The sequence below is a fragment of the Triturus cristatus genome, chromosome 7 (assembly GCF_964204655.1).
Source record: "Triturus cristatus chromosome 7, aTriCri1.1, whole genome shotgun sequence".
NCBI lineage: Eukaryota > Metazoa > Chordata > Amphibia > Caudata > Salamandridae > Triturus > Triturus cristatus.
In genome coordinates this window covers 949,281,754-949,308,737 of record NC_140590.1, presented here as the reverse complement: position 1 = coordinate 949,308,737, position 26,984 = coordinate 949,281,754, and the positions used below count along the sequence as shown (strand labels likewise).

Genomic DNA, 26,984 nt, shown 5'->3' with positions numbered 1-26,984 from the left:
TTATAGAACCAGACGCGAGCAGGTCCGGCTGGGGTGCGAGGTGCGGCGAGTTCGCCACAGGAGGTGTGTGGTCACCGTCGGAGCAAGTGTTACACATCAACTGCTTGGAGCTGTTGGCGGGTTCATTCGCGATCCAGTGCTGGACCAAGGACTCCATTCGCTCCTGTGTCGTCCACCGCATGGACAATGTGTCAGCGGTCCGGTATATCAACCACCTAGGAGGCGCACGTTCGAAGGCCCTGTCAGACCTGGCTGCAACCTTCTGGCAGTTCTGCCTGGACCATCAGGTGTCCGACACAGCCAAATATCGTCCCGGCCACGACAATCAAGTAGCGGACTTCCAGTCGCGGCACTTCCATGATGGAAGTCTCTGGAAACTCCATCCAACTGTGTTCCTTTCTCTCCAGAACCTCTGGGGGCCCTTCTCGGTGGACCTCTTTGCTTCCCGTCTAGATCACCAGCTTCCCCATTTCTTCAGCTGGCGCCCAGACCTGCTGTCGGAGAAGACAGATGCATTTCTGCAGAATTGGGAGACGGAAGCGGGGTATGCCTTTCCTCCATTCGCCATGATCACGAGAGTGACGGCGCAGGTGCGGCATCAAAAGGCGAATGTGGTGTTGGTCTCGCCGATTTGGAGGTCGCAAGTTTGGTTTCCAGTTCTTCTGGAACTTTCTTGGGATTCTCCAATCCCACTCCCCCTGTTTACGTCTCTCCTCCGCGATCCTCAGGGGAATCCTCACCCCCTTATCGAGCAGGGGTCTCTGACACTCATGGCCTGGCGGATTACAGGGGACGATGGTCGGTCGAAGGCCTTTCGGAATCGGCTGCGAAGTTCATGGCTCGTGCCTGGGCGGACAGCACCACCAAGTGATACCGGTCCTCCTGGGGCCGTTGGTGCCGTTGGTGTTTGCGACGGGGTGTCGATCCCGTGGCAGCGGATGTGACCTCCGTCTTAAATTTCTTGGCCTCCCTGGCGGCAGAAGGTTTGGCGTATCGAACTGTTAATACCTTTCGCTCTGCCATTTCGGCTGGACATTCCATTGTAGATGGCTCTCCGGTGGGTGAACACCCCTTGGTCTGTCGTCTGCTCCGGGGCATCCACCTATCTCTGCCCCTGGAACCGCGTTACTCCCAATTATGGGATGTTAACAGAGTGCTCAATTTGTTGTTGTCTTGGCAACCGAATAGGTTTCTGTCTCGGAAAGAGCTGTCCGCCAAGTTAGCTATCCTGCTGTGCTTGATCTCGTGCAGGCGAGTCTCGGATGTCAGAGCCCTGGATGTCTCGAGTAGAATCTTTTCCCCTACGGGGGTTACTTTCACTGTCCATAGACGCACTAAGTGCGGTACCAGGTCTATCTCATATCCAGCGTTTCTGGACTCACCAAAGTTGTGCGTCGTGGCGTGTCTCAAGGCTTATGAAGAAATGTCTGAGGAGTTTCGGCCTCCGGGTGAGAGGCAATTGCTCATTTCTTTTAAGAAACCTCACAAGGCTGTGTCATCACCTACGATTGCTCGGTGGGTGCGATGGGTCATGCAGGAGGCTGGCATCGACCTGCGCGCGTTTGGAGTGCATTCGGTGAGAGGGGCAATGGCCTCTAAAGCATTTACCCTGGGAGCTCGTCTGGAAGACATTCTGAATGCTGCAGACTGGTCTTCAGACTCTACTTTTAAACGGTTTTACTTCAAACCGGTTGTTGACGTGGCTCACTTGGTGGTGAGTAAGCTTTAAACGAGCATAATCCTCGCCTCCGGTCCTGACATAGAATGAAAAATTTCCTAGCTATCGTAACGGAAAGTTTCAATTCCATTAAGGACTCAGAGGCGAGGATTATCCCACCCAGGGTACAAGTTCCTTGCTGTTTTCCCTCCCTCGTACCTGAGCAAGTAAGTTTGCTCATATATGCTTCTGTGGACAGTTGATTATATGTTGCAAAGCTTCCCCCTGCAGGTATAATCCTTAGCCATTATACTGCCTGAACCTACTTTCTTGCTCCTTCCAGGGGATTCCAACAAACAGGAGTCTTGATGTTTTTAGTGGCTGACCGAGCGACGAAAGAGGAGGGCTGAGCAGTGACAAAGTACTATCTACACGTTGGGAGCCTGTGATTGGTGCAATTATGGACACTCTATTCTGGGACACTCTATTGTTCTTTCTTATTCCCTATGGTTCATGGGAATAGTAGTTTGCTATAGTTGTTTGGTGACTACAAATGGCTGCTATTCAATAAAGTGAAGAAAGAATAGCATAATCCTCGCCTCCGAGTCCTTAATAGAATTGAAACTTTCCGTTACGATAGCTAGGACATTTTTCATTATCTGTCTCCTCTCCTCCCAAAAGATCTGCAGTGTGGGGCAGCTCCAGAACATGTGAATGATATGTGCTTCCCTCTCTGAGCATCTTGGGCATGCCGCAGTCTCCTTCCCAAAGTATAGCCTAATGCGGGATGTGGTGAGATACGCTCTATCTAATATATCAAAATTAATTTGTTTAAAATGCGCATTTCTAGATGTCTTTGGTGTGTGCTATTGGATCCTGTCCGAATCCTTCTCTGGGATCTGCTCCCCCAGGTCTTCCTCCCACTGTAACCGCAGACGCTCCAGCAACTTCTGCATATCCTGCCTCATCGCCTTGTAGAGAGGCAGGAGACCATGTTAAGCCTTCCGGCCGATAACACGACATAGCTGCCAGTGCCCTGGGTTCTGTGCCACACACGCCCCAGTATTTTCTAATCCTTCTAATAAGGGCCCCATGTTTCAGGAACTGACCTCCTGGCAAGTCATATGCCGCTTGCAGTTCCTCAAAGTGGAAAAGTACAGAGTCTTGATATAGATCCCCTGTTATTTTCAGACCTGCCTCTTCCCAGTCTTCTAGTCCTGCCCAGTGTTCTCCCTGGGGCAGCATAATCAAGTCTACTTGTGATAAGGGCCTGGGTGACCGTTCGTCTGGTGTTCAGTGGGATCCACTGGAAATTATTGTGTAGCATTCACAGGATGTGGAAGCATGAAGAGGAGACGGCGCTGATCTGTCTGCTTGTGGAGAGGTTGGTATCCAGGATGATCCTGAGGTTCTTGGCATTGGTCACAGAGGTGGGTGAGGGGGCAAACTTCAGAAGACCACCAACTGGCTTCCCAGGGAGAGTGGTTGTTGCTGAAGATTAAGACTTTTGTTCTGTCTGTGATGAGCTGGAGGCAGTTTTTCATCCAAGCAATGACGTTCATGCAGTTGGCAAAGTTCGCTTTGGCAGTGCAGGTTGAGTCAGTAAGGGAAATGATGAGCTGTGTGTTGTCAGCATATAGGATACTATGTTGATGCCTTGGGCTCTGACGCTGTCAGTGAGGGGCATCATCTAGACGTTGAAGAGTGTTGGGCTGAGCGATGATTCTTGGGTGACTTTGCAGATGAATTTCTTGGGTTCTGAGGTGTATGGTGGAAAGCTAAATCATTGAGTTCTGTCCATGAGGAAGGAGAATATCCACTTGAGGGCTGGTGCGCAGATATCTAAGTGCTGAAGCTTTCTGATTTGTGACTTGTGGCAGACCGTATTGAAAGCTGCAGAGAGGTTGAGGAGGATGAGTGAAGCCATTTCTCATCGGTCAATGTTGCTTCTTATGTCATAGGTGGACACAATGAGGGCCGTCTCTGTGCTGTGGCTGGTGTGAAAGCCTAATTGAGAGCTGTCTGTGAGTTGATGGAGTTCTAGGTGGTCTGCGAGTTGTGTATTGATGGCTTTCTCAATTACTTAAGCTGGTAAAGGCAGGAGCGAGATTGGCCTGTAGCTGCTGAGGATGTTGGGGTCTGCAGTTGCTTTCTTCAATAAAGCATTGGTTTCTGCAAATACAATAAAGTAATGCATGTCGCCAGTGTTTCTGTAACCCTTAACTCCATTTACTCCAAGAGGGTGTGGGCACTCAGCTTCTCTTACTCAGAACTGCATTGCTCTCCAAGGGTGGAGTCTTGGGTACTAGCATTGAGTCCACCAAACATAACCTTTAAAGACTTTAACTTCACAGCCATTCACTGAAGACTCTTTGGAAGAAGAGGTGTGTTAAATTTGCCCAGTGTGAGTCTCCCTCAAAGTTTTGTCTTGCTTATGTTTTTTCCAAACCTTCAGAGAATATGTTGCCCCTAGAACTCTCAACAGAGATGAGCCCTTGCTGCAGTTGATCAGTTGCTCTAAGGACCAGAGCCAAGGGAGTAGCCAGCAAATTAAAATACCCCCCACTTTGATCCAGACCTCTAATGCCACTGTGTGGGAGAAGAGAGTAAGTCCAACCGACTCTAGATGGTGTCTCTTATTAACACCTTCCATTCATCTTTAAGCATTTCATGTACACATCCATTTCTCAATCTTTTCATACTTTTATCCATCCTTTCACCATTCCATCCATCCATTATTAGTTTTCCATCCTTCCACTCACAGTTCCAAATATTCATAAATCCTTTTTATCCATCCATTCATCATCCATCCACCAATTCATCCTCCTTTTATAAATCCAGCAATCCATCCTTCCACACCTCTGTCCAGGCGAACACTCATTCATTCGCTCATTCATCCAGACTTTTATCATTCCAGCCACTTTCTTTCTCTTACTCATGCAAATATTGTTTTGTCTAGCAGTGGCCATGCAGGTAAGAGCGGTGGGGCAGGATGGGGGGATTTTGACAGATGACAACGACAGAACATTTATTATTTATTTAATTTTCCATCGCAGTCGTCTGTGGAATCTCCCCCCAACGCTCTTACCTGCACGGGCCATGGCTGGTTTCATCCTTATATCAATCATTCTATTCGCCCTTGCATCCATCTTCTCATCCTTTTAACTCTTCCTTCTCGTCACAGTTTTTTTTCTCTCTCTCTCTATCGCTCTCTTTCCCTCTTTCCCTGTCCTTTCCTCTTCATTTCTTTGTTAACTTTTCTAGCCTAACCTTTGTTATCGTGTCCCGTATTACTAAAAGCTTTTGGCTACAGAGCTGCAGGCAAGAAAGGCTCATAAATAACTAAGTTTCAACACCACCCATGCTTAAATAGCAAAAGTGGGGAGGGGCGGTGGTGCTGAGGGTTCACTAAGCCACATACTTACTGGGATTAACCACAATTATACTAACATCAAATATTGGAGATATTCACTTGACTGGAATATCTGAAATAGTATTCCATTTAGAAAACACTGACATTTTCAATTCACTTTTATTAGAAGTAGAATAGCAGCTCAAACAGTAGTTATGCAGTTACTGTGCAAATAAATGGAATACACCATTCAGAAAAACGTCATTCAAATAATACAACTAACTTTTCTAACACATTGTGGAAAATCGTATTTGCATACAGTTTCTCAGTCACTCGTATAATTCATCAGTATTCTGTCCAGCAGTAGGCACACTCACTAAGTCGATTCAGGGTCACTGCAAAGAAGTTGACTGGACTAAATAAATATAAACAGATGGGAAAAAGTACCCACATGATGGAACCAAGGCTTTTGGACGGGAACCAACAGGCGAAAAAATATTTTTCCAGCAATCTCGGCTTCTGAAGCCATTTCAGGATTGTTATTTAAGAATTTGAGACCGATAGAAAATGTTTTGTGGAAAGTGCTTTGCTTGTTATCAACCCACTAGGCAGTTAAATTCAGGTAACAGGACAGCCACAGTGAATATATTTGAGAATTCGCTTGTACATTGCTTGAGTGGAAATAACTTGCAGGTCATTCTGAAACACTGAGTAGATTTTAATATTTGGTAGTTCCTGCGCAGCCTCATTCGCGATAGCTTTTTGTATGATAGTAACTCAATTTGCCTGCCATTCCAACGTACTTGAATTTGACATCCTATATGATATGTGACTTATTTCAACCAAGCAATGATGAAAAATAGGGTAAAGCACATCAAGAATCTAGGCGAGGGCAATGAAAGGCTGCAACCGGTCCTCCATATATTGCTATAGTATTGTTAAATGAAATATTGTGGCAGCTGCTGCTTGCTACCTGTGTTACTTTCACTGTACTACCAGAATCAGGGGTACACTGGTGCTGGTTTTTGTATTTTCAGTCCCATTTTCAGTCACCTGTTTAAAAATAGCTGGTCCTGTCCTTTATGACAGAGTTTTAATACAAATCGTCGTATCAACGGAAATGGACAAGAAAGACACCAGAAATGCAATGCACACAGAAAGTTCTGTATCCATCACTAGTGGCTGTCACAAAGAAAACATTGCAAGTATTCATCAAGTACTACTGTACTACTGTCACTGCTGAAGTACATTGTGAGCAGGTGCTTTGTGGTTCCAGGGATGTTTCAGTGTTTTTAAAGTTCATCACTTTCAAAGAGTCCAGGGTAGGGTGGTTCTGCTTCCTGGAAGGGTTCTCCGTGATCGAGCGTAGAATAGAGGCTGAACGTTGGTCGTACTCTCAGCGGCTTGGGAGCTGCGGTGTTTGGGTTGAAACGAGCTGAAACACAAGAACAGAACTGTCAATTCACTTATTTGCTTATGTATTCATTTGCCACAGAGACATTCATTTGCATTTGCAATGGCTTGAACATGTTCTTCATTTAGTACAAGGTGCTGCCAGACAGCGAATCAACGCCTCACGCTTGGCGAACAGAAAGGAATGTATTTAATAACGTTTGTGTGGGCACTGGTGCGGCTCAATACAGTTTTCTGCGGCGCTCGTGTGCTTTTAAAATGTAGTGGTTATGTTTTGCCATTGTGGTATGGCACACATTCACCCGTGCAAAATCTGCCCCAGGTCTTGCACACTTGGGCCTCCGCTCTGTGCAGGACCCAATTCTCTCACTGGGAAGTACAAATATACTCATTAAAGAAGCAATGACAACGCAATTTTTGCTTTTGTACAGTGAACAGGTTTTTAACAAGCTTCAGTTACAAGGTACAGAATCGACAGCAGCAGTGCAAGTTTCCTTTACACAGGCGGATGATGCAGTGCACAGTTCCCTCCTTACATACAGTGTTGCAACAACGTATGTTTTACACATATATACAGAACAGTAACAGCACATGAGACAGCAGTGCAAGCTTCCTTCATTAGGAGTGGTGAATATATATATATATATATATATATATATATATATATATATATATATATATATATATATATACATACACACACACATATATTATATATATTATATATGTGATATAAACCCAATATGCCCCATCCAAAAACAATCGCTGGCCTAGATGCACTGGACCTGCATCAAATAGTCCACAGACCCACACACATCGTTGGTCACATCTTAGATGTTATTTTCGCTAATACCAAACTAGTTCCTTTCAAACTATAACTCCAGTCACATGTTCAGACCACCATTTGCTTGCTTCCCAACATAAAACAACACTAAGCGACTCACCTAAACCCACCTTACATGCATCCACCTATCGACGTGGAACAAATTCAATTTGGAACACTTAGAAACACAACTAACATCCAGTACAGATCTGGAGACAATACATTCTGTTAAAATATTATACGAGTGGCTACAGGAAGCTGTTGATATCCCGAAAACCACTCAAAACCACACAACAGGACAAAAGAAAACAAGCGCGTGGAGAATTACAGAGATAAAAGACATAAAACAACAAATTATAAAGCTGCAAGGTGCCTGGCTTAAAACAAACACCAAACAAGACAAACTTCGCCTATAGAAAATTAACAGATTATACAAGTTAACTATCAAAAAAGCAAAGAAAAGGTACTATTCAGACAGATTTCAAAATGCTAAATGTGCAAATAAAGAGTTCTCTAAAATACTCAATGAATTTTGTAAGCCAAATTGTCTAGAAGGAACTAATCCTGTCACTCAAGATTTCTCAGACAAACTGGCAAATCATTACACGGACAAAGAAGACACGTTGAACTCATACTTAAAACAGAGACAAAGCACCATCACTAACCCTTTCACAAAACAATCCAATACAATACAATACAAGAATACTCTAACCCCGCCTCTCCGTTCCTTACAACATATTTCACACGATGAATTTATGGACCTGGTCAAAGCAAGCTGGCCTGCCAGCACCCTTGTGACCCGTGTCCACCGCAAACTTGCAAGACAATTCTTCTAACAACCTCTGCTGTCACTCCAGTAAGAAGAATCATCAACGATTCCTTAACTTCCGGAATATTTCCAGAGTAACTCAAAAAGTCATATATGCGCCCTTTACTGAAGAAAACAAACTTGGATCCGCTGAATCCTGACAACTACAGACTCATTACAAATGGACCTTTCTTGGACAAACTGATAAGAAAGATCGGCATTCTCCCAGATGTTATGTTAAAGAACAAGTTACTAACCTTCGGTAACGATGTATCTGTAAGAAACATTAGTTAGTTAGATTCCTCACCTTAGAATATCCCCAGGCGTCAGACTGGATCCGGAAGATTTTTCGTCAGCAATACCCCTTGCGCGTCGCTAGGCGTCGTCTGCGGCTCCGCGTCCGTCGTCGGCGTCGTGCGCCGGGATGACGTCGTCGGAGTACTTAGACGCCGCCCTCGCGCGCTGACGTCAGTTCTTGTACATAGCCTTCCGCGCCAGGAACGCAGAGCCATGCAAAGACCGACACTGGTGCCAAAAATAAAATCTAGGGGCCTGAAAGGACAACCTTAACCCTAGATGTCAGTTCGCAGAACGGGGAGGATGGGAGGGTCGGTGAGGAATCTAACTAACTAATGTTTCTTACAGATACATCGTTACCGAAGGTTAGTAACTGACGTCAGCGCGCGAGGGCGGCGTCTAAGTACTCCGACGACGTCATCCCGGCGCACGACGCCGACGACGGACGCGGAGCCGCAGACGACGCCTAGCGACGCGCAAGGGGTATTGCTGACGAAAAATCTTCCGGATCCAGTCTGACGCCTGGGGATATTCTAAGGTGAGGAATCTAACTAACGTGTTTCTTTCAGATACTATTTATAAAGCGCGCGGCTACTCAATGGAGTGTCCCAGTGCTGGCAGAGGGAGGAGAGACACCAAAAAGGGGACTAAAAGTTAAAAAGATGGGTTTTGGGTTTCTTCTTAAACAGTTCAAGACTGTCTATCAGCCTCAGGTAAGGAGGAAGACCATTCCAGGCCCGGAGACCCAGATATGCAAAGGATCTCCCACCCATCTGGAGACAGTTAATTCGAGGGACCCTTGCCATATGAGTCTAAGAAGAGCGAAGAGTACAGGCAGGAATATATGGACTAATTCTCTCCTTAAGATAGAATGGTCCCGTCCCGTTCAAGGATTTATGCATAAGTACCATGACTTTAAAAGTCACCCTTTGTTTCATAGGGACCCAATGGAGGGCCTTTAAGTGCGGAGTCATGTAGGATCTTGAGGGAAGAGAAAGCAGAAGTCTAGCTGCAGCATTCTGTACCACCTGGAGTCTGTTGAAAAGGTAGTCAGGGAGGCCAAGGTACAGAGCTTTTCCATAGTCCAGTCTAGATGTAATTAGAGACTGTACCACCTTTCAACCCACCGCCACAGAGAGGAGTGGTAGGAATTTTTTTAGCATGCAGAGCACGCTGAAACATGACCCCGTCAAGGCTTGGATCTGTGGGAGGAAAGATAGTGAGCTGTCAATTTTTAATTTCTAGGTTCTTGACACAATTCTTCGAGGATCCCAGATGCGGACAGTTGCTTGGCCAGCAGTCTACCACAAAGTTGTGAGGGACAGCTTCAAAGGTCACAATCTCCGTTTTATCCGGGTTGCATCTAAGGTGATGCAACTCCAGCCACTGAAAGACACCGGTGAGACAGTTGGCGATCTCCTTCTCATCTAAGTCCACGTCTTTATCACATGCAAACAACAGCTGTGTGTCATCTGTGTATGTGATGACCTTCGCGCCAAAAGACTCTGCCAACGTTGCAAGAGGGGTTAAGTAAACGTTGAACAGTGTAGGGCTAAGAGCCGATCCCTGTGGCACTCCCACCAACAGAAGCCTGGCATAAGCTGTAAAAGGAGGCAGCCAGACTTCCAGCGACCGTCTATCCAGAAATGATGCCAGCCAGTTCTAAGCCTGGTGTCGGATTCCTATTTCATGTAGTTGTTCCAGCAGATTGAGGTGAGGTACCGTGTCAAATGCTGCTTTGAGGTCGAGCATTATCAGCATTGCTTTTCCTCCCCTGTCAAGGACTTTGGGGATGTGTTCCGTCACTTCCAAAAGTTCTGTCTCAGTACTAAATTGAGTGCGGAAGCCAAATTGTGTGGCGTAAAGAATACAGTTGGCTTGCAAATATATGGACAGTTGACGGTTCACTTCCTTCTCCAGAATTTCTGAAAAGGCCTACAGTTTGTAGCTAGCTTAGGGTCTGCCGTAGGTTTTTTTTTTAACAGTGGGCGGACTATCGCTTTTTTCCACATTGTACTGCTTGATTTTCCTGGCCTTCTTGTGTTATAGAGCGATCAATATGACTTCAGTCTCTTTCCATCCAAGTCTAAGGACTAGAGTAGTGAATAGGGCCTATCTATTAGACACGTTGACACAATCCTGTGCTCCTACCCATAGATCAGGGCCTACATACATAGCCTAGGGGATAGATTCGTTAGCATTAGGGGTAATCTGTTCTGTAGTGAGGGTATCTAATGGAGCTGTGCTGCATTCAGGCCTGGTAGGCCTTAAACGGGAGAGACTCCATCTTTCCTCCTGCTCTGGCAGCTTGGGAAGTTTCCAGGTCATAGGCAGTGTTTTAGTTAGGAGGTGTTATTCGCTTGGAGAGAACCGGTTCAGGCCGGCCCTTATCGAAGGATTGTATTCTCCTTCATGCCGAAGACACTACATCAGGCCGGCCGGCTGGGAACGTGTCCTTGGCACGGGGAGGTACAGGAATTTGGTGGGCGGCAGGTTTCGAGCTGGAAATTTCCATGAGAGAATGCACATCTATATTAGTGAAAGTCTGAGGCAGACACTGGCACTTGCTTCTAGACCATAGGCGGCATCTGGCCGTTAGCAGAAAAAGCTACTACTCATTCCAGGGAAGACAGATGACGAACTTGAATCTAAAGAGGAGAGAGTAGCCGATGAGGAAGAGGTTCCAGTGACTCGGAGAGGGAGAAGGGAGTAGATCCGCGACTGCGGAGGTGTGACTTCCAGGCGAAGCCGAGGCACAGAGGGAGAAGGGAACCTAGATGACCATTGAGCACAGGCTACATACAATCCAGGTGATGTCGACCCCTTTTTCTTTGAAGTGTATAACTTAACCTTTCACTTTCCTTGCAGGTTATATATATATATATATGATGTATTCTGTGAATGTGCATGTGGCATTTAAATAAAGTATTTAGCTTGTCGTGAGTTAGCATGTGTTGTGTATTTTTGTATAGGAGGATAGCCTATTCTTTTAGTCAGAGTTAACTCAACATGAACAGAGGTTAATCCTGGTCAGGTAAGTGGTAACTGGATGAGGGGGAAAACGAGCCCCTCGAACTAGAGAACAGGTTGTGCTCAACTAATAGTCTTTGTGTGATCTGATATATGGTAATCCCGATTCCCCTGTCATGTACTACGGTAACAATAGGATGAGCTCGTGCTAAGGCTGCCGTCTAGGTAGGAGATTCTGGGTCTGACTGAGGCCGCGAGACTATGTGTGTTGCTGCCGGCTGGGTAGGAGATTCTGGGTCTGACTGAGGCCGCGAGACTGTGTGTGTTGCTGCCGTCTGGGTAGGAGATTCTGGGTCTGACTGAGGCCGCGAGACTGTGTGTGTTGCTGCCGTCTGGGTAGGAGATTCTGGGTCTGACTGAGGCCGCGAGACTGTGTGTGTTGCTGCCGTCTGGGTAGGAGATTCTGGGTCTGACTGAGGCCGCGAGACTGTGTGTGTTGCTGCCGGCTGGGTAGGAGATTCTGGGTCTGACTGAGGCCGCGAGACTGTGTGTGTTGCTGCCGTCTGGGTAGGAGATTCTGGGTCTGCCTGAGGCCGCGAGACTGTGTGTGTTGCTGCCGTTTGGGTAGGAGATTCTGGGTCTGCCTGAGGCCGCGAGACTGTGTGTGTTGCTGCCGTCTGGGTAGGAGATTCTGGGTCTGACTGAGGCCGCGAGACTGTGAGTGTTGCTGCCGTCTGGGTAGGAGATTCTGGGTCTGCTGAAGGCCGCGAGACTGTGGTTGCTGAGATCGCTAGACGGTGATGTCTTGATATATATATATATATATATATATATAATAGGAATTCCCTGTCCTTAGGTGGTACATATATATGTGGTTATTTAGGTGTGAAAAGGCCCTAGGGAGGGGGTAACGTTCTGGTTTGGGTCAGGAGGGCTCTGTAGAGCGGGTTCCACCCGATCTGAAAACCCAAGCAGAACATTTGGCGTCACGAACTGTTTACGAAACCTGTGTGCGTTGTCTTTGTCTTGTGTTTGCTTTCAGCGTGTGCGTGGTTTTCTTTTTTATATATTTGCGTGTATAGTTTTTTTTTTCTCTCTTCTCTTTCTCTGCGTTTATTTTTCTTTCTTTTTCGCGATGTTTTCTAAGAAATCTAAATCTACTCTTAAGTTGTCCGTTGATATTCCCGGATGGGATTCAACGCCTTATGGAGCCTTAGCCCGCGAGTGGGCTGACTCTACTGGTCTGAGTGAAAATTGGAACTCTTCTTTGGAGTCAGCGGAACCGGCTGACGTGATTACTTGTTTGCAGACGGCACCTGTATTGAAGGGTGAGGAGGTTCCCGCTTTGGGGCGCAGAGGTTGGGTTATTCTGTCTGCGTATCGGATTCTGCATGAGAGATTGTTGAAATTGCAGATCTCTCTTAAGGATGTAGAGACACACTTTGTTGAGATTCAGAATTCTAATACTTTATTGCGGTGTCAAAATAAGTTGCTTTCTGACAAACTTGACACTTATCAAACGGTTGCCGAAAGGGCGGCTGTGCGGATTGCTCGTTATAAGTACAAGAACAGGCGTGGTCGAGTTTCGACGCGTAAGGTGCGTCTGGTCGTGGCGAAAGCTGGACTAGATTGGAACCCTGATGAATGGGATGGTAATATCTGGGACTCGACTACGTCTTGTTCCTCGGGTGAGGAGTCTGTCAAGCACGAGTCTTCTCGTTCCCGTCATGAATGTAAGTCTGCCTCTCGCACCTCTGATGGTGCACCCCGTGATTACGCTCGCTCTTCGGGCGGCATCGATGCTTCTTACACTGATTGTCCCTCTACTAGTACTGCTCGAGCTCCTTGTGATGCTCGTCCCGTGGTCTCTGCGCATCCGGTTTTTCGTCGGAAGTTGCAGCAGTCTCCCAATGCTCCGCAGGGTATTTCTTTAGACTGTTTAGAAGATTTTACCCAACAAGAAATTAGTGACATTTTGCTGCGCTTTCGGCAGCGGGCTGGTGAGGCTTTGCTCACATGGATGGTGCGCCTTTATGAACTAGGCGCTGCTGGTATTATGTTGGATACTGGCGATTGTTTGAAATTTTGTTCTTTGAGTTTGGATTCTACTGTGCAAGATCATTTTCGTAACTATAATGGTGGTGGTCAAATTTCTTTGCTCCAATTGGCGACTGAGGGTTGTAATTTGAAGTATCCTACTGAATCTGACTGGCCTGTCAATGACAAGCCATGGTATACCTTGCGTGATGCTGCGCAACGTCTTAAGGAAGAAGTGATGAAAACGGCTATTTTTCTGGGCACTGCTGACAGGTTGCTTGATGGGATGTTGACTTCTTCTGTGCGAAATCGTATCATTCGCTCTTCTCCTGTTGCCTACAAGCAGGTCATGATGACTTTGTTGATTAACCAGACTGGTAATGTACTGTCTACAGTGTTGGAATCGGTACGCCAACTAGGTGAGTTGGGTGAGTGGTTTAAACCTGAACGTCAGTCCCGGCCTGACACTCGTACTCCTGGTGAATATAAATTTACTAGACGTGACATCTTTACTGGTCTTTTGGCTGATGGTGTGCGTCGGGAGGACATTGATGGTGAGACTACTGCTCGTTTGTGGGAGATGTTTCGCAAACGGGGCTTGGATCGGAAGGAGGGTGCCCGGCGTGTTCGAACGACTGCGTGTGATCGTGGTTGTTCTGATGGTAGCAGTGATGATGATCGCCGTGGGCGCTCTGATCGTCGTGATGATCGACGTCCTGCACGTGATCTGTCTCCCCGTCGAGAGCGGGACAGGGAGAGAGAGGGGGAAAAGGAAAGGGGGAGAAATGATCATGCTTACAGCAGACGTAGAGATGATAGGGATCAATCCCCTGAGTTGAGAAGGAGAGAGGATCGACACAGTTTGGCCGATCGAAACCCGCAGTACAATGCAGAGGACAGGAATCCATTTCGTAATAGAGATGGATATGAACAGGAGGTATCGATACCTAAGAAACGTGAGAGCCTTTATCCTGATTTGTCCTGGTACACAGAATGCAGTAAGAATGACTAGGAAATAGGTCAAGCTCCGGTACACAGATGGGCTCACAGAGATAATAGACCCTATGTAGATATTGATATTTATTGGAGACATCGTAATATCCAAAGGGCCCGAGCATTAGTTGATACAGGAGCGGAGGCCACTCTTATTCATGGAAAATCAAAGAAATTTACAGGGCAGCCTTTTACTATTACCGGATTAGGAGGAAAAGAAACCCCTGCAGTTCAAACTTTGCTTGAAATGAGAATAGGTAGAATCCCTAGAAAGGAATATTCTGTATTAGTGGTGCCACTCTTAGAATTCATAATTGGAATTGATATTTTGAAGGGAATGACGTTGCATCTTGATGATGGGTGTTACCAATTTGGAACGACGCATTATATCTCGTCCAGACCTATACGGGTTGGTCGTTTAAGGATGCCCCCTATACAAGTTCCCCAGGCGACCAAAGTGGTTTGTCAGAAGCAGTATCGCATTCCGGGTGGTCATGAAGAGATTAGTACCACCATTCAGGAGTTGGTTGATGCAGGCGTTATAACTCCAGTTACTTCTGCTTGGAATAATCCTGTTTGGCCGGTGCGTAAGAGTGATAATTCTTGGCGCATGACTGTTGATTATCGAGAATTGAACAAACACACACCCTCTTTGACTGTTGCAGTACCGGATGTCATTACTTTAATTGAAAGAATCCAAAAACATCCGGGTACATGGTATGCGTCCATTGATATTGCTAATGCCTTCTTTTCTATTCCAATTGCCCCTGAGTGTCAGGAACAGTTCAGTTTTACGTGGAACGGGCGCCAGATGACGTTCAGAAGTCTTCCTCAGGGCTATGTGCATAGTCCTACGATTTGTCACCGGCTGGTGGCAGAACATTTGGCTGAAGTACCAGTTCATCCCAAAATTCAGATATGTCATTATATTGATGATGTTTTGATCCAAGGCGAAACACAAGAGGATGTTCAGACACAATTAGATAGAGTCATTGAGTGTCTGCGTGGGAAAGGTTGGGAGATCAATCCGGATAAATTACAAGGTCCGTCTCAAGCTGTAAAATTTTTAGGTATTAATTGGCACGAGGGACACCGCGAGGTGATCCCTCAAGTTAAACAGAAGATTCTTGATTTTTCGGTTCCGAGGAATAGGAAGGAAGCCCAGAGCTTCATTGGCTTATTTGGTTTTTGGCGCCAGCATATTCCTCATCTGAGTCAAATATTGGCCCCTTTGTACCGAATTACACGTAAAAAGAATGCATTTGAATGGGGTAAGCAACAGCAAGATGCATTTAGTCTGGCGAAAGAGGCAATTCAACATGCTATGGATCTATGGCCTGTACGTGATGGTGATGTGGATTTGAATGTGTCTGTGCAAGGCCCTTATGCAAATTGGAGTCTATGGCAGAAACAAGGCAGGAGTAAGGTACCGTTAGGGTTTTGGACCAAAAAGCTACCTGATGCTGGTGAGCGTTATACACCCTTTGAGAAACAGCTACTTGCTTGTTATTGGGCTTTGGTGGATACCGAGCAATTGACTTTGGGACATGACATATTTTTGCGTCCTGAAATTCCTATTATGCAGTGGGTTTTGAGTTCACCAAAAACTCATCGAATTGGGCATGCTCAGGAGGCGAGTGTGATTAAATGGAAATGGTACATACAAGACAGGGCACGTGTGGGTCCGAAAGGAGTTGCGTTTTTACATGAGCAAGTGGCGCAAGCACCATCGACTGAGACTGAGAGTGAGTGTTCCGTACCTTTAGAACAGGAGTCCCCTGTCAAGTGGGGTAGACCTTTTGATGATTTGTCCGCTGAGGACAGAAACCATGTTTGGTTTACAGATGGGTCGGCGAAGTTTATTGGAACGACACGACACTGGAAGGCGGTGTCTTATAATCCGATCACACAGAGACTATTGAGCACAACTGGTGAAGGGAAGAGTAGCCAATTTGCCGAGCTTTACGCTGTTTACCAAGTTTTGAAACAAGAGTTACCCGGCACATGCCACATTTTCACCGATTCCTGGTCCACTGCCAATGGACTGGCTGTTTGGTTACCGACCTGGCATTCCCATAATTGGAGGTTACACTCCAAAGAATTGTGGGGAAAAGAGTTATGGCAAGAGATTTGGGAGATGCTCCCACAGAGTACTGTTACCATCTTCCATGTGGATGCTCACACCCCAATAGACTCCCTTGACAAATTTTTTCATAACATTGCAGATGAAAAATCTAAAATTGCTGAGGCAGTGGTGGACAGACAAGATCCTGACATTGCGGGATTGGCGAAATGGGCACACCAGAAGGCAGGACACTTTGGAGAGAAGGCCACTAGCAGGTGGGCTGCTGATAGAGGAATTTATATTCCTCTGGATCTAATCAAAAATGTTATCTTACATTGTCCCGTCTGTCAACATATCAGACAGCGTAAGGTACCCCAAATTGTTAGAGGCCATTTACATCGCGGGAAACTGCCCGCTCAAATTTGGCAGATTGATTACATCGGGCCCCTTCCCATGAGTAGAAATTGTCAATATGTTTGCACAATTGTCGATACATATAGTGGCTTGCTGGTAGCTCTTCCATGTAAGCAAGCCACCCAATTGAATACCATAAAAACATTAGAATTGATTATGATGTATTATGGTGTGCCATTCCAAATTCAATCTGATAATGCATCCCATTTTCGTGGAAGATTGGTACAGGAATTCTGTGTGGAAAATAACATTGAATGGATATTTCACATACCCTATTACCCGCAGGCCTCAGGCCTGGTGGAGAGATTGAATGGCCTGCTAAAGGATCAGTTACGAAAGTTAACAGATGACAAGTATAAAAATTGGCGAGACTTTTTACCCCAAGCACTATTGATCCTGAATAATCGTCCTTTTTTAAATGCTGAATCTCCGCTCATGCGTTTGTTTCCCCCAAATGTTGAGACTATGCCTAATGTAATCAATGAAACTGTGATGTATTGGGAAATTACTCCCGGAGCTCTGGCTCCATGCAGAGCGACCCCAGGGTCGGCAGGTTTAGACTTGCATGCTATGGATGACACCGTTCTGGAAAGTAAAAATCGGGTCATCATTGCTACCGGTGTTGGTATTCATATACCACCGGGGAATTTTGGATTGATCGCCCCTAGATCGGGGCTGGCTGTAAAAGGCATCCAGGTGCTTGGAGGAGTTATTGACAGCGACTATCAGGGAGAGATTAAGGTACTTCTGCTAAATAGCAGTGAGATTGACTTGCTGATACATCGTACTGACCGAGTGGCTCAATTACTCATTATGCCTGTTTTCAGTGGTGAAATAATGAAAGGCACTGCCCCAACTTTGCTAACTGTACGTGGCCAGAAAGGCTTTGGCTCTACGGATAACCCTGGGGCCAAGGTTTGGGTGCAATCGCCTAAGAATCCCCCTGAACAAGCAGAGGTTATTGCCACCGGTCAGGATAATACCATTTTGGTTATGAGGCCAGGGAAAGATAGCTGGGAAGCTGTCCCAGCTGATAAATGTTATTTACGAGAATGATTAATGCCTGTATTTGGTTCTTTTTCAGATCATTCTTTGGATTGTTGCTGCAGGATGTGCCGGTATTGGACCCCCTTCGGACTACTTCGGCGAGAGGGAAGGGATCCCATCAACCCGGGATGAACTGGGAACCCGAGTGTTGCGTTCCTTCAATGCGTGGGATTCATCATCGAACTTCTGGACCCTACTGGCCAAAAGAGTAACTGATGCCCCTCACTTCTGTTTGACACCGATGAGATCTGTGCACGATATTCTTGCGACCTGCCTAGTTGCTGTCCCCGCCTCGCTGGAGACTTTAATCAGTATCTTTAACATTTCGAAGGCTCGTCCGAATATTATCCTGGGTGATTTTGCTACCCATGTATATTGTCCTTTGTGTACTGAACTGCCGAATGAGCAACTCCCCATCCAGTCCCAAATAATTACGTATAATATTACACAAGGTGACCTATGCTTCTTTCTTACATGTAATGCTAATGCAATTTCTGAATGCCTACGCCTCAAGTTAAGGGGCGCCACTTCCTTTACACCTCACGAACGAACTTTGTGTTTCCAGAGGACACCGACGACATGTGTCTCAGTCCAGAACAATATGACTTGCAATAGTTTGGTAGTTACTCCCAGTCACTATCGTGCGATGTTGCTACCTGCCGGATGGCTTTTCTCGTGTGGTAATACTTCCTGGCCATATGTCCCCGCAAACATTTCCGGAGGCCCGTGTGCCATTACTAGATTGAGTTTATTAATGTTTTCTTCACATCCAAATGCCAACTCTCGTGTGCTTCGAGATACAGTGATATTACAGGAGGATTGTGACTCATCTTTGTATTTATATTCCAAGTCTGAATATCTTAGCCTAGCTGTTTCAATTATTGGTGTTCCTGCTTTGGCGGTTTACAATGCCAAATCCATTGGGAAAATGGCTTGCTGGATGGTTAAATCTATTAATCATACTTCTACAGTCTTGTCTGACTTGCTATTAGACGCCCAGGGTGAACGTAGGGCCATTTTGCAAAATAGAGCAGCCATTGATTATCTTTTGCTTAAACATGGACATGGTTGCTCAGATTTCGAAGGTCTCTGCTGTTTTAACTTATCTGATCATACACAATCCATTCGTGCACACATAGATAAATTGCATAACTTAACCAATGAAGTTAGAAAACACATTGATCAGGGCTGGTTTGACTGGCTCTTTAATTGGTTACCGGACATGCATATGCTACGCTACATATTAGGTGGCATTTTGATTGCTATTGCTGTTTTGATTTCTATCTGTTGTTTTATTCAATGTATCCCTTCACTGCTTCAATTCTGCACATCTGGTACTAGACATAGATCGGTTAGTTTTGTTTCATATTATTCTTCCACCGATGTGAGTTCCGTTTAAATGTATGTATAATAGACTGAAGTCAAGGGTGAAATGTACTGCTTGATTTTCCTGGCCTTCTTGTGTTATAGAGCGATCAATATGACTTCAGTCTCTTTCCATCCAAGTCTAAGGACTAGAGTAGTGAATAGGGCCTATCTATTAGACACGTTGACACAATCCTGTGCTCCTACCCATAGATCAGGGCCTACATACATAGCCTAGGGGATAGATTCGTTAGCATTAGGGGTAATCTGTTCTGTAGTGAGGGTATCTAATGGAGCTGTGCTGCATTCAGGCCTGGTAGGCCTTAAACGGGAGAGACTCCATCTTTCCTCCTGCTCTGGCAGCTTGGGAAGTTTCCAGGTCATAGGCAGTGTTTTAGTTAGGAGGTGTTATTCGCTTGGAGAGAACCGGTTCAGGCCGGCCCTTATCGAAGGATTGTATTCTCCTTCATGCCGAAGACACTACATCAGGCCGGCCGGCTGGGAACGTGTCCTTGGCACGGGGAGGTACAGGAATTTGGTGGGCGGCAGGTTTCGAGCTGGAAATTTCCATGAGAGAATGCACATCTATATTAGTGAAAGTCTGAGGCAGACACTGGCACTTGCTTCTAGACCATAGGCGGCATCTGGCCGTTAGCAGAAAAAGCTACTACTCATTCCAGGGAAGACAGATGACGAACTTGAATCTAAAGAGGAGAGAGTAGCCGATGAGGAAGAGGTTCCAGTGACTCGGAGAGGGAGAAGGGAGTAGATCCGCGACTGCGGAGGTGTGACTTCCAGGCGAAGCCGAGGCACAGAGGGAGAAGGGAACCTAGATGACCATTGAGCACAGGCTACATACAATCCAGGTGATGTCGACCCCTTTTTCTTTGAAGTGTATAACTTAACCTTTCACTTTCCTTGCAGGTTATATATATATATATGATGTATTCTGCGAATGTGCATGTGGCATTTAAATAAAGTATTTAGCTTGTCGTGAGTTAGCATGTGTTGTGTATTTTTGTATAGGAGGATAGCCTATTCTTTTAGTCAGAGTTAACTCAACATGAACAGAGGTTAATCCTGGTCAGGTAAGTGGTAACTGGATGAGGGGGAAAACGAGCCCCTCGAACTAGAGAACAGGTTGTGCTCAACTAATAGTCTTTGTGTGATCTGATATATGGTAATCCCGATTCCCCTGTCATGTACTACGGTAACAATAGGATGAGCTCGTGCTAAGGCTGCCGTCTAGGTAGGAGATTCTGGGTCTGACTGAGGCCGCGAGACTATGTGTGTTGCTGCCGGCTGGGTAGGAGATTCTGGGTCTGACTGAGGCCGCGAGACTGTGTGTGTTGCTGCCGTCTGGGTAGGAGATTCTGGGTCTGACTGAGGCCGCGAGACTGTGTGTGTTGCTGCCGTCTGGGTAGGAGATTCTGGGTCTGACTGAGGCCGCGAGACTGTGTGTGTTGCTGCCATCTGGGTAGGAGATTCTGGGTCTGACTGAGGCCGCGAGACTGTGTGTGTTGCTGCCGGCTGGGTAGGAGATTCTGGGTCTGACTGAGGCCGCGAGACTGTGTGTGTTGCTGCCGTCTGGGTAGGAGATTCTGGGTCTGCCTGAGGCCGCGAGACTGTGTGTGTTGCTGCCGTTTGGGTAGGAGATTCTGGGTCTGCCTGAGGCCGCGAGACTGTGTGTGTTGCTGCCGTCTGGGTAGGAGATTCTGGGTCTGACTGAGGCCGCGAGACTGTGAGTGTTGCTGCCGTCTGGGTAGGAGATTCTGGGTCTGCTGAAGGCCGCGAGACTGTGGTTGCTGAGATCGCTAGACGGTGAGGTCTTGATATATATATATATATATATATAATAGGAATTCCCTGTCCTTAGGTGGTACATATATATGTGGTTATTTAGGTGTCAAAAGGCCCTAGGGAGGGGGTAACGTTCTGGTTTGGGTCAGGAGGGCTCTGTAGAGCGGGTTCCACCCGATCTGAAAACCCAAGCAGAACACACATGGAGGTAATAACCCCCAAAGCCAAAGAAGAGTTAAAAATATGGTTTACAGAAGGGTTAATCATTGGTGCTACCATGTATAAAACCGTGACTGGGAAGGGGTCGATGGGGGAGCCAGATTTAAGACTTTTTAATGATGCTAAGGACTGAGCCAAGGGGATAGGTGTAAAGGTGTTTAAGGTGGGATACGTGCATAGAGAGGGAACTAATCTCAGCCCCTGATTCTGTACCGAGGAAGCAGGAGTCCCAAAACATTTTTGAAGGGACATGATTTCATCATGAAAGAATTGGTCGAGTTCTTTGCACCAATCCATAGAGAGGGTGCAGGCTCTCGAGGTGACCACAGGATGCAAAAAGGAGTAGACTATTTGAAAAATAGCCTTTGCTTTATTGTGTGCTTCCATAACTCTAGTGTCGAAAAAACTTATTTTAGCAAGGTGCGGTTTCATTTGGTATAGCTTTAAAGCAGCTTTGTAGACCGTTTGATCATCAATGGAGTATTCTTGTTTCCATATTCTCTCCAACTTCTTACAATGGCCCTTACAGAGACTAAGCTCGGTACTATACCAAGGGGCCGTTGGGCAAGCTCTTGATTAAGAGGACTTTTTTTATAGGTGCTTGTGCGTTCAATTATTCAGCAGGACGGTGTCGCAATCTACGTTCCCTGTCATAGCTGGGGCAGAAGAAGATAGGGCTTGATTAAAAGCCTCTGATTGTAATTTATGAAAGGCCTGATACATGGAGGGGCAGCTACTACTACTTATGGGCGACCTACTGCACATCTGAGACCACGTAAAAAAGATATGGTGGTGATCTATTCAAAGGAGGGGAGTAGACACAGTTGTAACTGAATTCAAATTGGAGAAAACCTGAGCAAGAGTATGACCAGCCAGATGGGGGGGGGGGGGGGCGGTGTAAAATACCTTTTGTTTCAGTCCCAGCAGACTCATAATCTCCTGTAAGGCAATGGTTTCTGGCCCTGTAACATTATCCAAGTGAATGTTAAAATCTCCCAATACCATGAAGTTAGTGTATCTCATTGCCCAGGATGCCACTGTATTTTCCAAAGAGCGAAGGCTCTTGCTAGCCGAACCAGGAGGTCCGTAGACCAGGACCCCTGCTAACGACTGATTTGGCAAGAGGGTGAGGCAGAAACTTAACGCTTCAATCTCATGGAGGTCTGCTAGCACAAAACAGGCACATTCATAGTCTTTTTTAAATATGATAGCTATCCCTCCTCCTCTACCCATGTCGCGGTCCTTCCTAAAGATTCTATAGTTGGTGGGAATGGCTGATGCTAATGTGGGGTTGGATGTAGCCGACAGCCATGTCTCTGTCAGGAAGAGCACATCTAGTTCCTCATCCCTAATTTGATCAAATATAAGCGTTTTATGTTTCTCAAGTAATCTCATATTAAGTAGAGCTGCCTTCAACTTTATCGGAATGGTCACAGTGGTTGAAAAACTATCGATCCGACGAATAGGGGCTGGGAGAGCAAGAGTCCAGGTGCAGTTAGGTCAGACAAACTCTTCACAGTGAGTGCCCGGGGACCAACTAGTTGAACATTTCATCTCTTTAGCCAGGCTGAATAGTGAAGCCCTGTCATAACATACCCGCTCTGTATTCGCAGATGTTATTTGGACATAATGGCTGGCGCTGGTCGCTTCCAGGACACTGACGGGCGCAGTCGGGCTTGCCTTTGTCACAATTAATTGAAGAGAATGCCAAACTTTCAGACTTCCAAACAGGATTCTGTTCAGGAAGAGGAACAGAGTCTGCCCTCCCTGCCAGCTGGGATGACCTGAAGAACACAGTTGAGCACAACGGGGTTGTTGCGCTACTCCTCTTGGACCTCTCGGCTGCCTTTTACATGGTTGACCATGACACTCTGATACAAAAACTCTACAAAACCGGCATCGAGGAGACTGCTCTAGACTGGATCGCATCCTACCTTTGAAACAGAACTAATGTCACCCATACACCACCTTTCTCGTCTATACCATACTCCACAAAAGCAGGGGTCCCTCAAGGCTCTATCATCTCACCCATGCTTTTCAACATCTACATGAAGTCATTACTGGTACTGATCAATCAATTTCACCTCACTTGCTATTACTATGCAGATGACACACAAATACTCCTTCAACTGGAATGCCCCAAAGACATTGGAAACTCACCAATTTTCAGTTGTTTCAGAGCCGTGGATCAATGGATGACTTGGAGCCATCTCAAACTGAATGCTTCCAAAATGGAAATACTACCGTGTGGTGACTGGAAACATTATGATCCGCTTACTGCCTGGTCTGATGAACTGGGATCACCGCCTAAAGTATCGAAGGAAGGAAGAAACCTCGGAATGATCATGGACTCCAAGCTATCGATGAATGCCCAAGTGACAAACTAGCAAGATCAAGCTCTGTTACTATAAAAGTCTGTGACAAATCTACCCCCATTTGTGATTTCTATACAAGGTCCAAGCTACCATCTCTCTTGTTCTGTCGAAACTCGATTACGCCAATAGCCTCTACCATGGATCAGCTTTAACGCCCATGAATAGACTACAACGGATTCAGAACTCTTTTGCCAGACTACTCTTGCATATCAAACCGCTAGACCACATCTCCCCTGCCTTGAAAGCCTTGCATTGTTTACCAGTTGCCAGAAGATCCATGTTCAAGCTGCTTTGTATCACCCACAAAGCGATATATGGAATGGGACCACTCTTCATCAGGACTAAAATGACCAAAAAACATTCAACAAAGTAACTTCGGCTCTAAAGTGGCACCTCACCTCAAAATCCTAAGATACAAGAAAAAATCCATGGGTGGCACATCCTTCTCTGTTCAAGCAGCCAAACTATTGTACTCTTTACCCCCAACATAAGATCCACAGACTACCACCTTATCTTTAGAAAACTACTCAAGATTTGTCAAGTCCCCACATAAGCACCATAGGCAAACAGAAATATACTGCATATCCCTCTGTATACAAGCATTTATTTGTACTATAGATATGTACCTATATATATGTATTGCTTTGTATAAACATGTAGAATATTTATGTTTAAAAAAACTAAATAAAATAAAATTTTAAGTACAACAACAGTTGAAAACCAGAGTTCATCTAATGTATTTTTAATCTACATATACTTCCTTCCTTCATGCATCTATATAACTTCCATGTACTTGGATCTATATATTAATTACTTTCTTCTAATTCTGCATATCCAATGCACTTCCCTATTTCTCACCCTATGCCTCTCTCAATATATCTTCTACCTCATCTCTCTGACTCATCTCAAACCTCTTTCTACTACTCTTTCAAATGCACTACCCTATTTCTCACCCTATACCTCTATATCCTCTACATTCACACTCTTACTCATCCCCAACGCCATACTACTACTATGATCCCCCAAATAACCCTTTCTTGACTCTCCCCTACTCTACCCCTCCTTGCATCATCTGACACCTCTTTTACTATACTGATCCCCCAAAACAAGCGTTTCTAAACTCTTCCCTCTGACTCTTCCACTCCACATCCCTTTTTACTCATCCCACTGCTATGACCTCCAAAACAAAAAAAGTCTAAATCCTTCTCTTCTATCCCTCCACTATCCTTTTCAATCAAAATAACAGACCAACATGTCCACTTCTCAAATTTCATAGTTCACTATACTAATTCACCACTAATCCTTTATGGGTTCCAGAGTAGTGTGCTATTCGCCGAAAAAGCGCTTCAACACCTCATCAGGGGTAGCAAGCACTATATAAATTTAGACCTTTTTTACCCCTCTTCTATCCCTCAGCTACCCTTCTGTATCCAAATACCTGAATAACATATCCACCACTCAAATTTCTTTCATATTTCACTTTACTAATTCAACACTATTCCTTTATGGATTCCGGAGTAGTGTGCTACTCGCCAAAAAAGCGCTTCAACACTCCATCAGGGGTAACAAGTGCTATATAAATGCAGACCTTTTTCCCTCTTCGACCCCTCCGCTACCCTTCTGAATCCAAATAACTGACTAACCTATCCACCACTGAAATTACTTTCATATTTCACTATACTAATTCAACACTAATCCTTTAAGGGTTCCGGAGTAGCGTGCTACTTGCCCGAAAAGTGCTTTGACGTCTTGTTAGGGGTAGTAAGCGCTATATAAATGCAATTAAATTACAATACAATATTCATACATACATGTATACATACATGTATACATATATATACATATGTACATATCTATGGAGTAATGTATAGAAAGTGTATAGAAACTTCCCTTTCAATATTTTGTTCCTCAATATTGTAAAGATATTCTGTCCTGTCAATATTCAGAATTGGATGTTCCCAGCCTACACCATGGGGTTGGAGGTGACATGAAATGCTCTCCATATCAGGAATAGGAATTCCCCTGACACCTTTGTCCCCACATCACTCCAAAGCAACAAGATCTAGTCTGAGTATGCCACCAGGTACCTCCACAGCCCTGGGTCAAAGGCTGTGGCCAAGGGCATACAGGGACCCCACTCATCCCAAGACCTACGAATAGAGCAGATTACAGTCTGCCCCAAACAGGCCACAGCTTCCACTGTTATCCAAGAGATTGGCCACAACCAAACCTCAATGGTGCACATGTTGGAACAGTACCCTAATGGGTCACATGCAATAACGGGTGAAGAAAGAGACTAACAAAAAATAAAATCATAAAACACCATATTTACAGTTTGGTAGTAAACAACTAATAGAATTGTGTAGGAAACTTTCTAATCTGCCTGGTGACCTCATATTTTTTGCCTTTTTCTTGATCTCATTTTTGCTGCTATTATGACCCTGTGTGTTGTAACATTGCCATCTAATGCCACTGTGGATATGATCTGCCCCTTAAATGGTACTGTAAAATTGGTTTCACCCAACTGGTCTATTTAATCTTCCAGTTAGGCCTCTGTAGGTTGGTACACAAACTGAACCACAAGTGTGGAAGTTTAATGTATATATGGGCTGCAGTGGGTACTTATAACCCCCACATATGTGCCAAAAATACATGGTTCCAGGTAGCACTGTTTTGCTCTGGCTGGGCTGCATTTTAAAAGCATTGCAGTGACACACAACAGGTAAAAGTTACTTTTCAATGTAGGAAAATGTAATTGTAGATATCAGATAAGTCACCTCTAAAGTGTGCCTTGTAAGCCCATACTGCTAAGTGTTTAATATACAAAGATGGGGGAAAGAACGCGTTGGGGATAGATAGTTAGGCCTCTGCAGGTTGGTACACAAACTGAACCACAAGTGTGGAAGTTTAATGTATATATGGGCTGCAGTGGGTACTTATAACCCCCACATATGTGACAAAAATACATGGCTCCTGGTAGCACAGTTTTGCTCTGGCTTGGCTGCATTGTAAGAGCATTGCAGTGACACATGACAGGTACAAGTTACTTTTCAATGTAGAAAAATGTAACTGTAGATATTAGATAAGTCACTCTAAACTGTGCCTTGTAAGCCCATATTGCTAGGTGTTTAATATATCAAAATGGTGAAAAGAATGCTTTGGGGATAGATAGTATGCCCTTTCAGTGAACATCCATTGCAAAGCTGTTTTCGCTGTGTAGGGAAAGCTGTATTTTCAAAGGTGAAAGTAGAGTCTTCCCGACGGCCCCCAGCGCCTAGAGACCCTTACGGGTGATTGTTCGCGCTTTACAAATGTGGATTATTATTATTATTCTTGCACATGGATGTTA

General features: G+C 45.3%; 1 protein-coding gene across 6 annotated transcripts in view; it reads right to left on the bottom strand.

Moving 5' to 3' along the window:
• Nucleotides 1–5,170: 5,170 nt before the first annotated feature.
• The window catches only part of MYOT (myotilin), a 476,183-nt gene continuing 454,369 nt past the window's right edge, over nt 5,171–26,984 (bottom strand). For all 6 annotated transcript variants that reach the window (XM_085617966.1, XM_085617971.1, XM_085617967.1 and 3 more), the window contains one exon: nt 5,171–6,444. In XM_085617966.1, the coding sequence (XP_085474092.1) occupies nt 6,302–6,444 (143 nt within the window). In that variant the 3' untranslated portion in view covers nt 5,171–6,301. The remainder of the gene's footprint in view (nt 6,445–26,984) is intronic.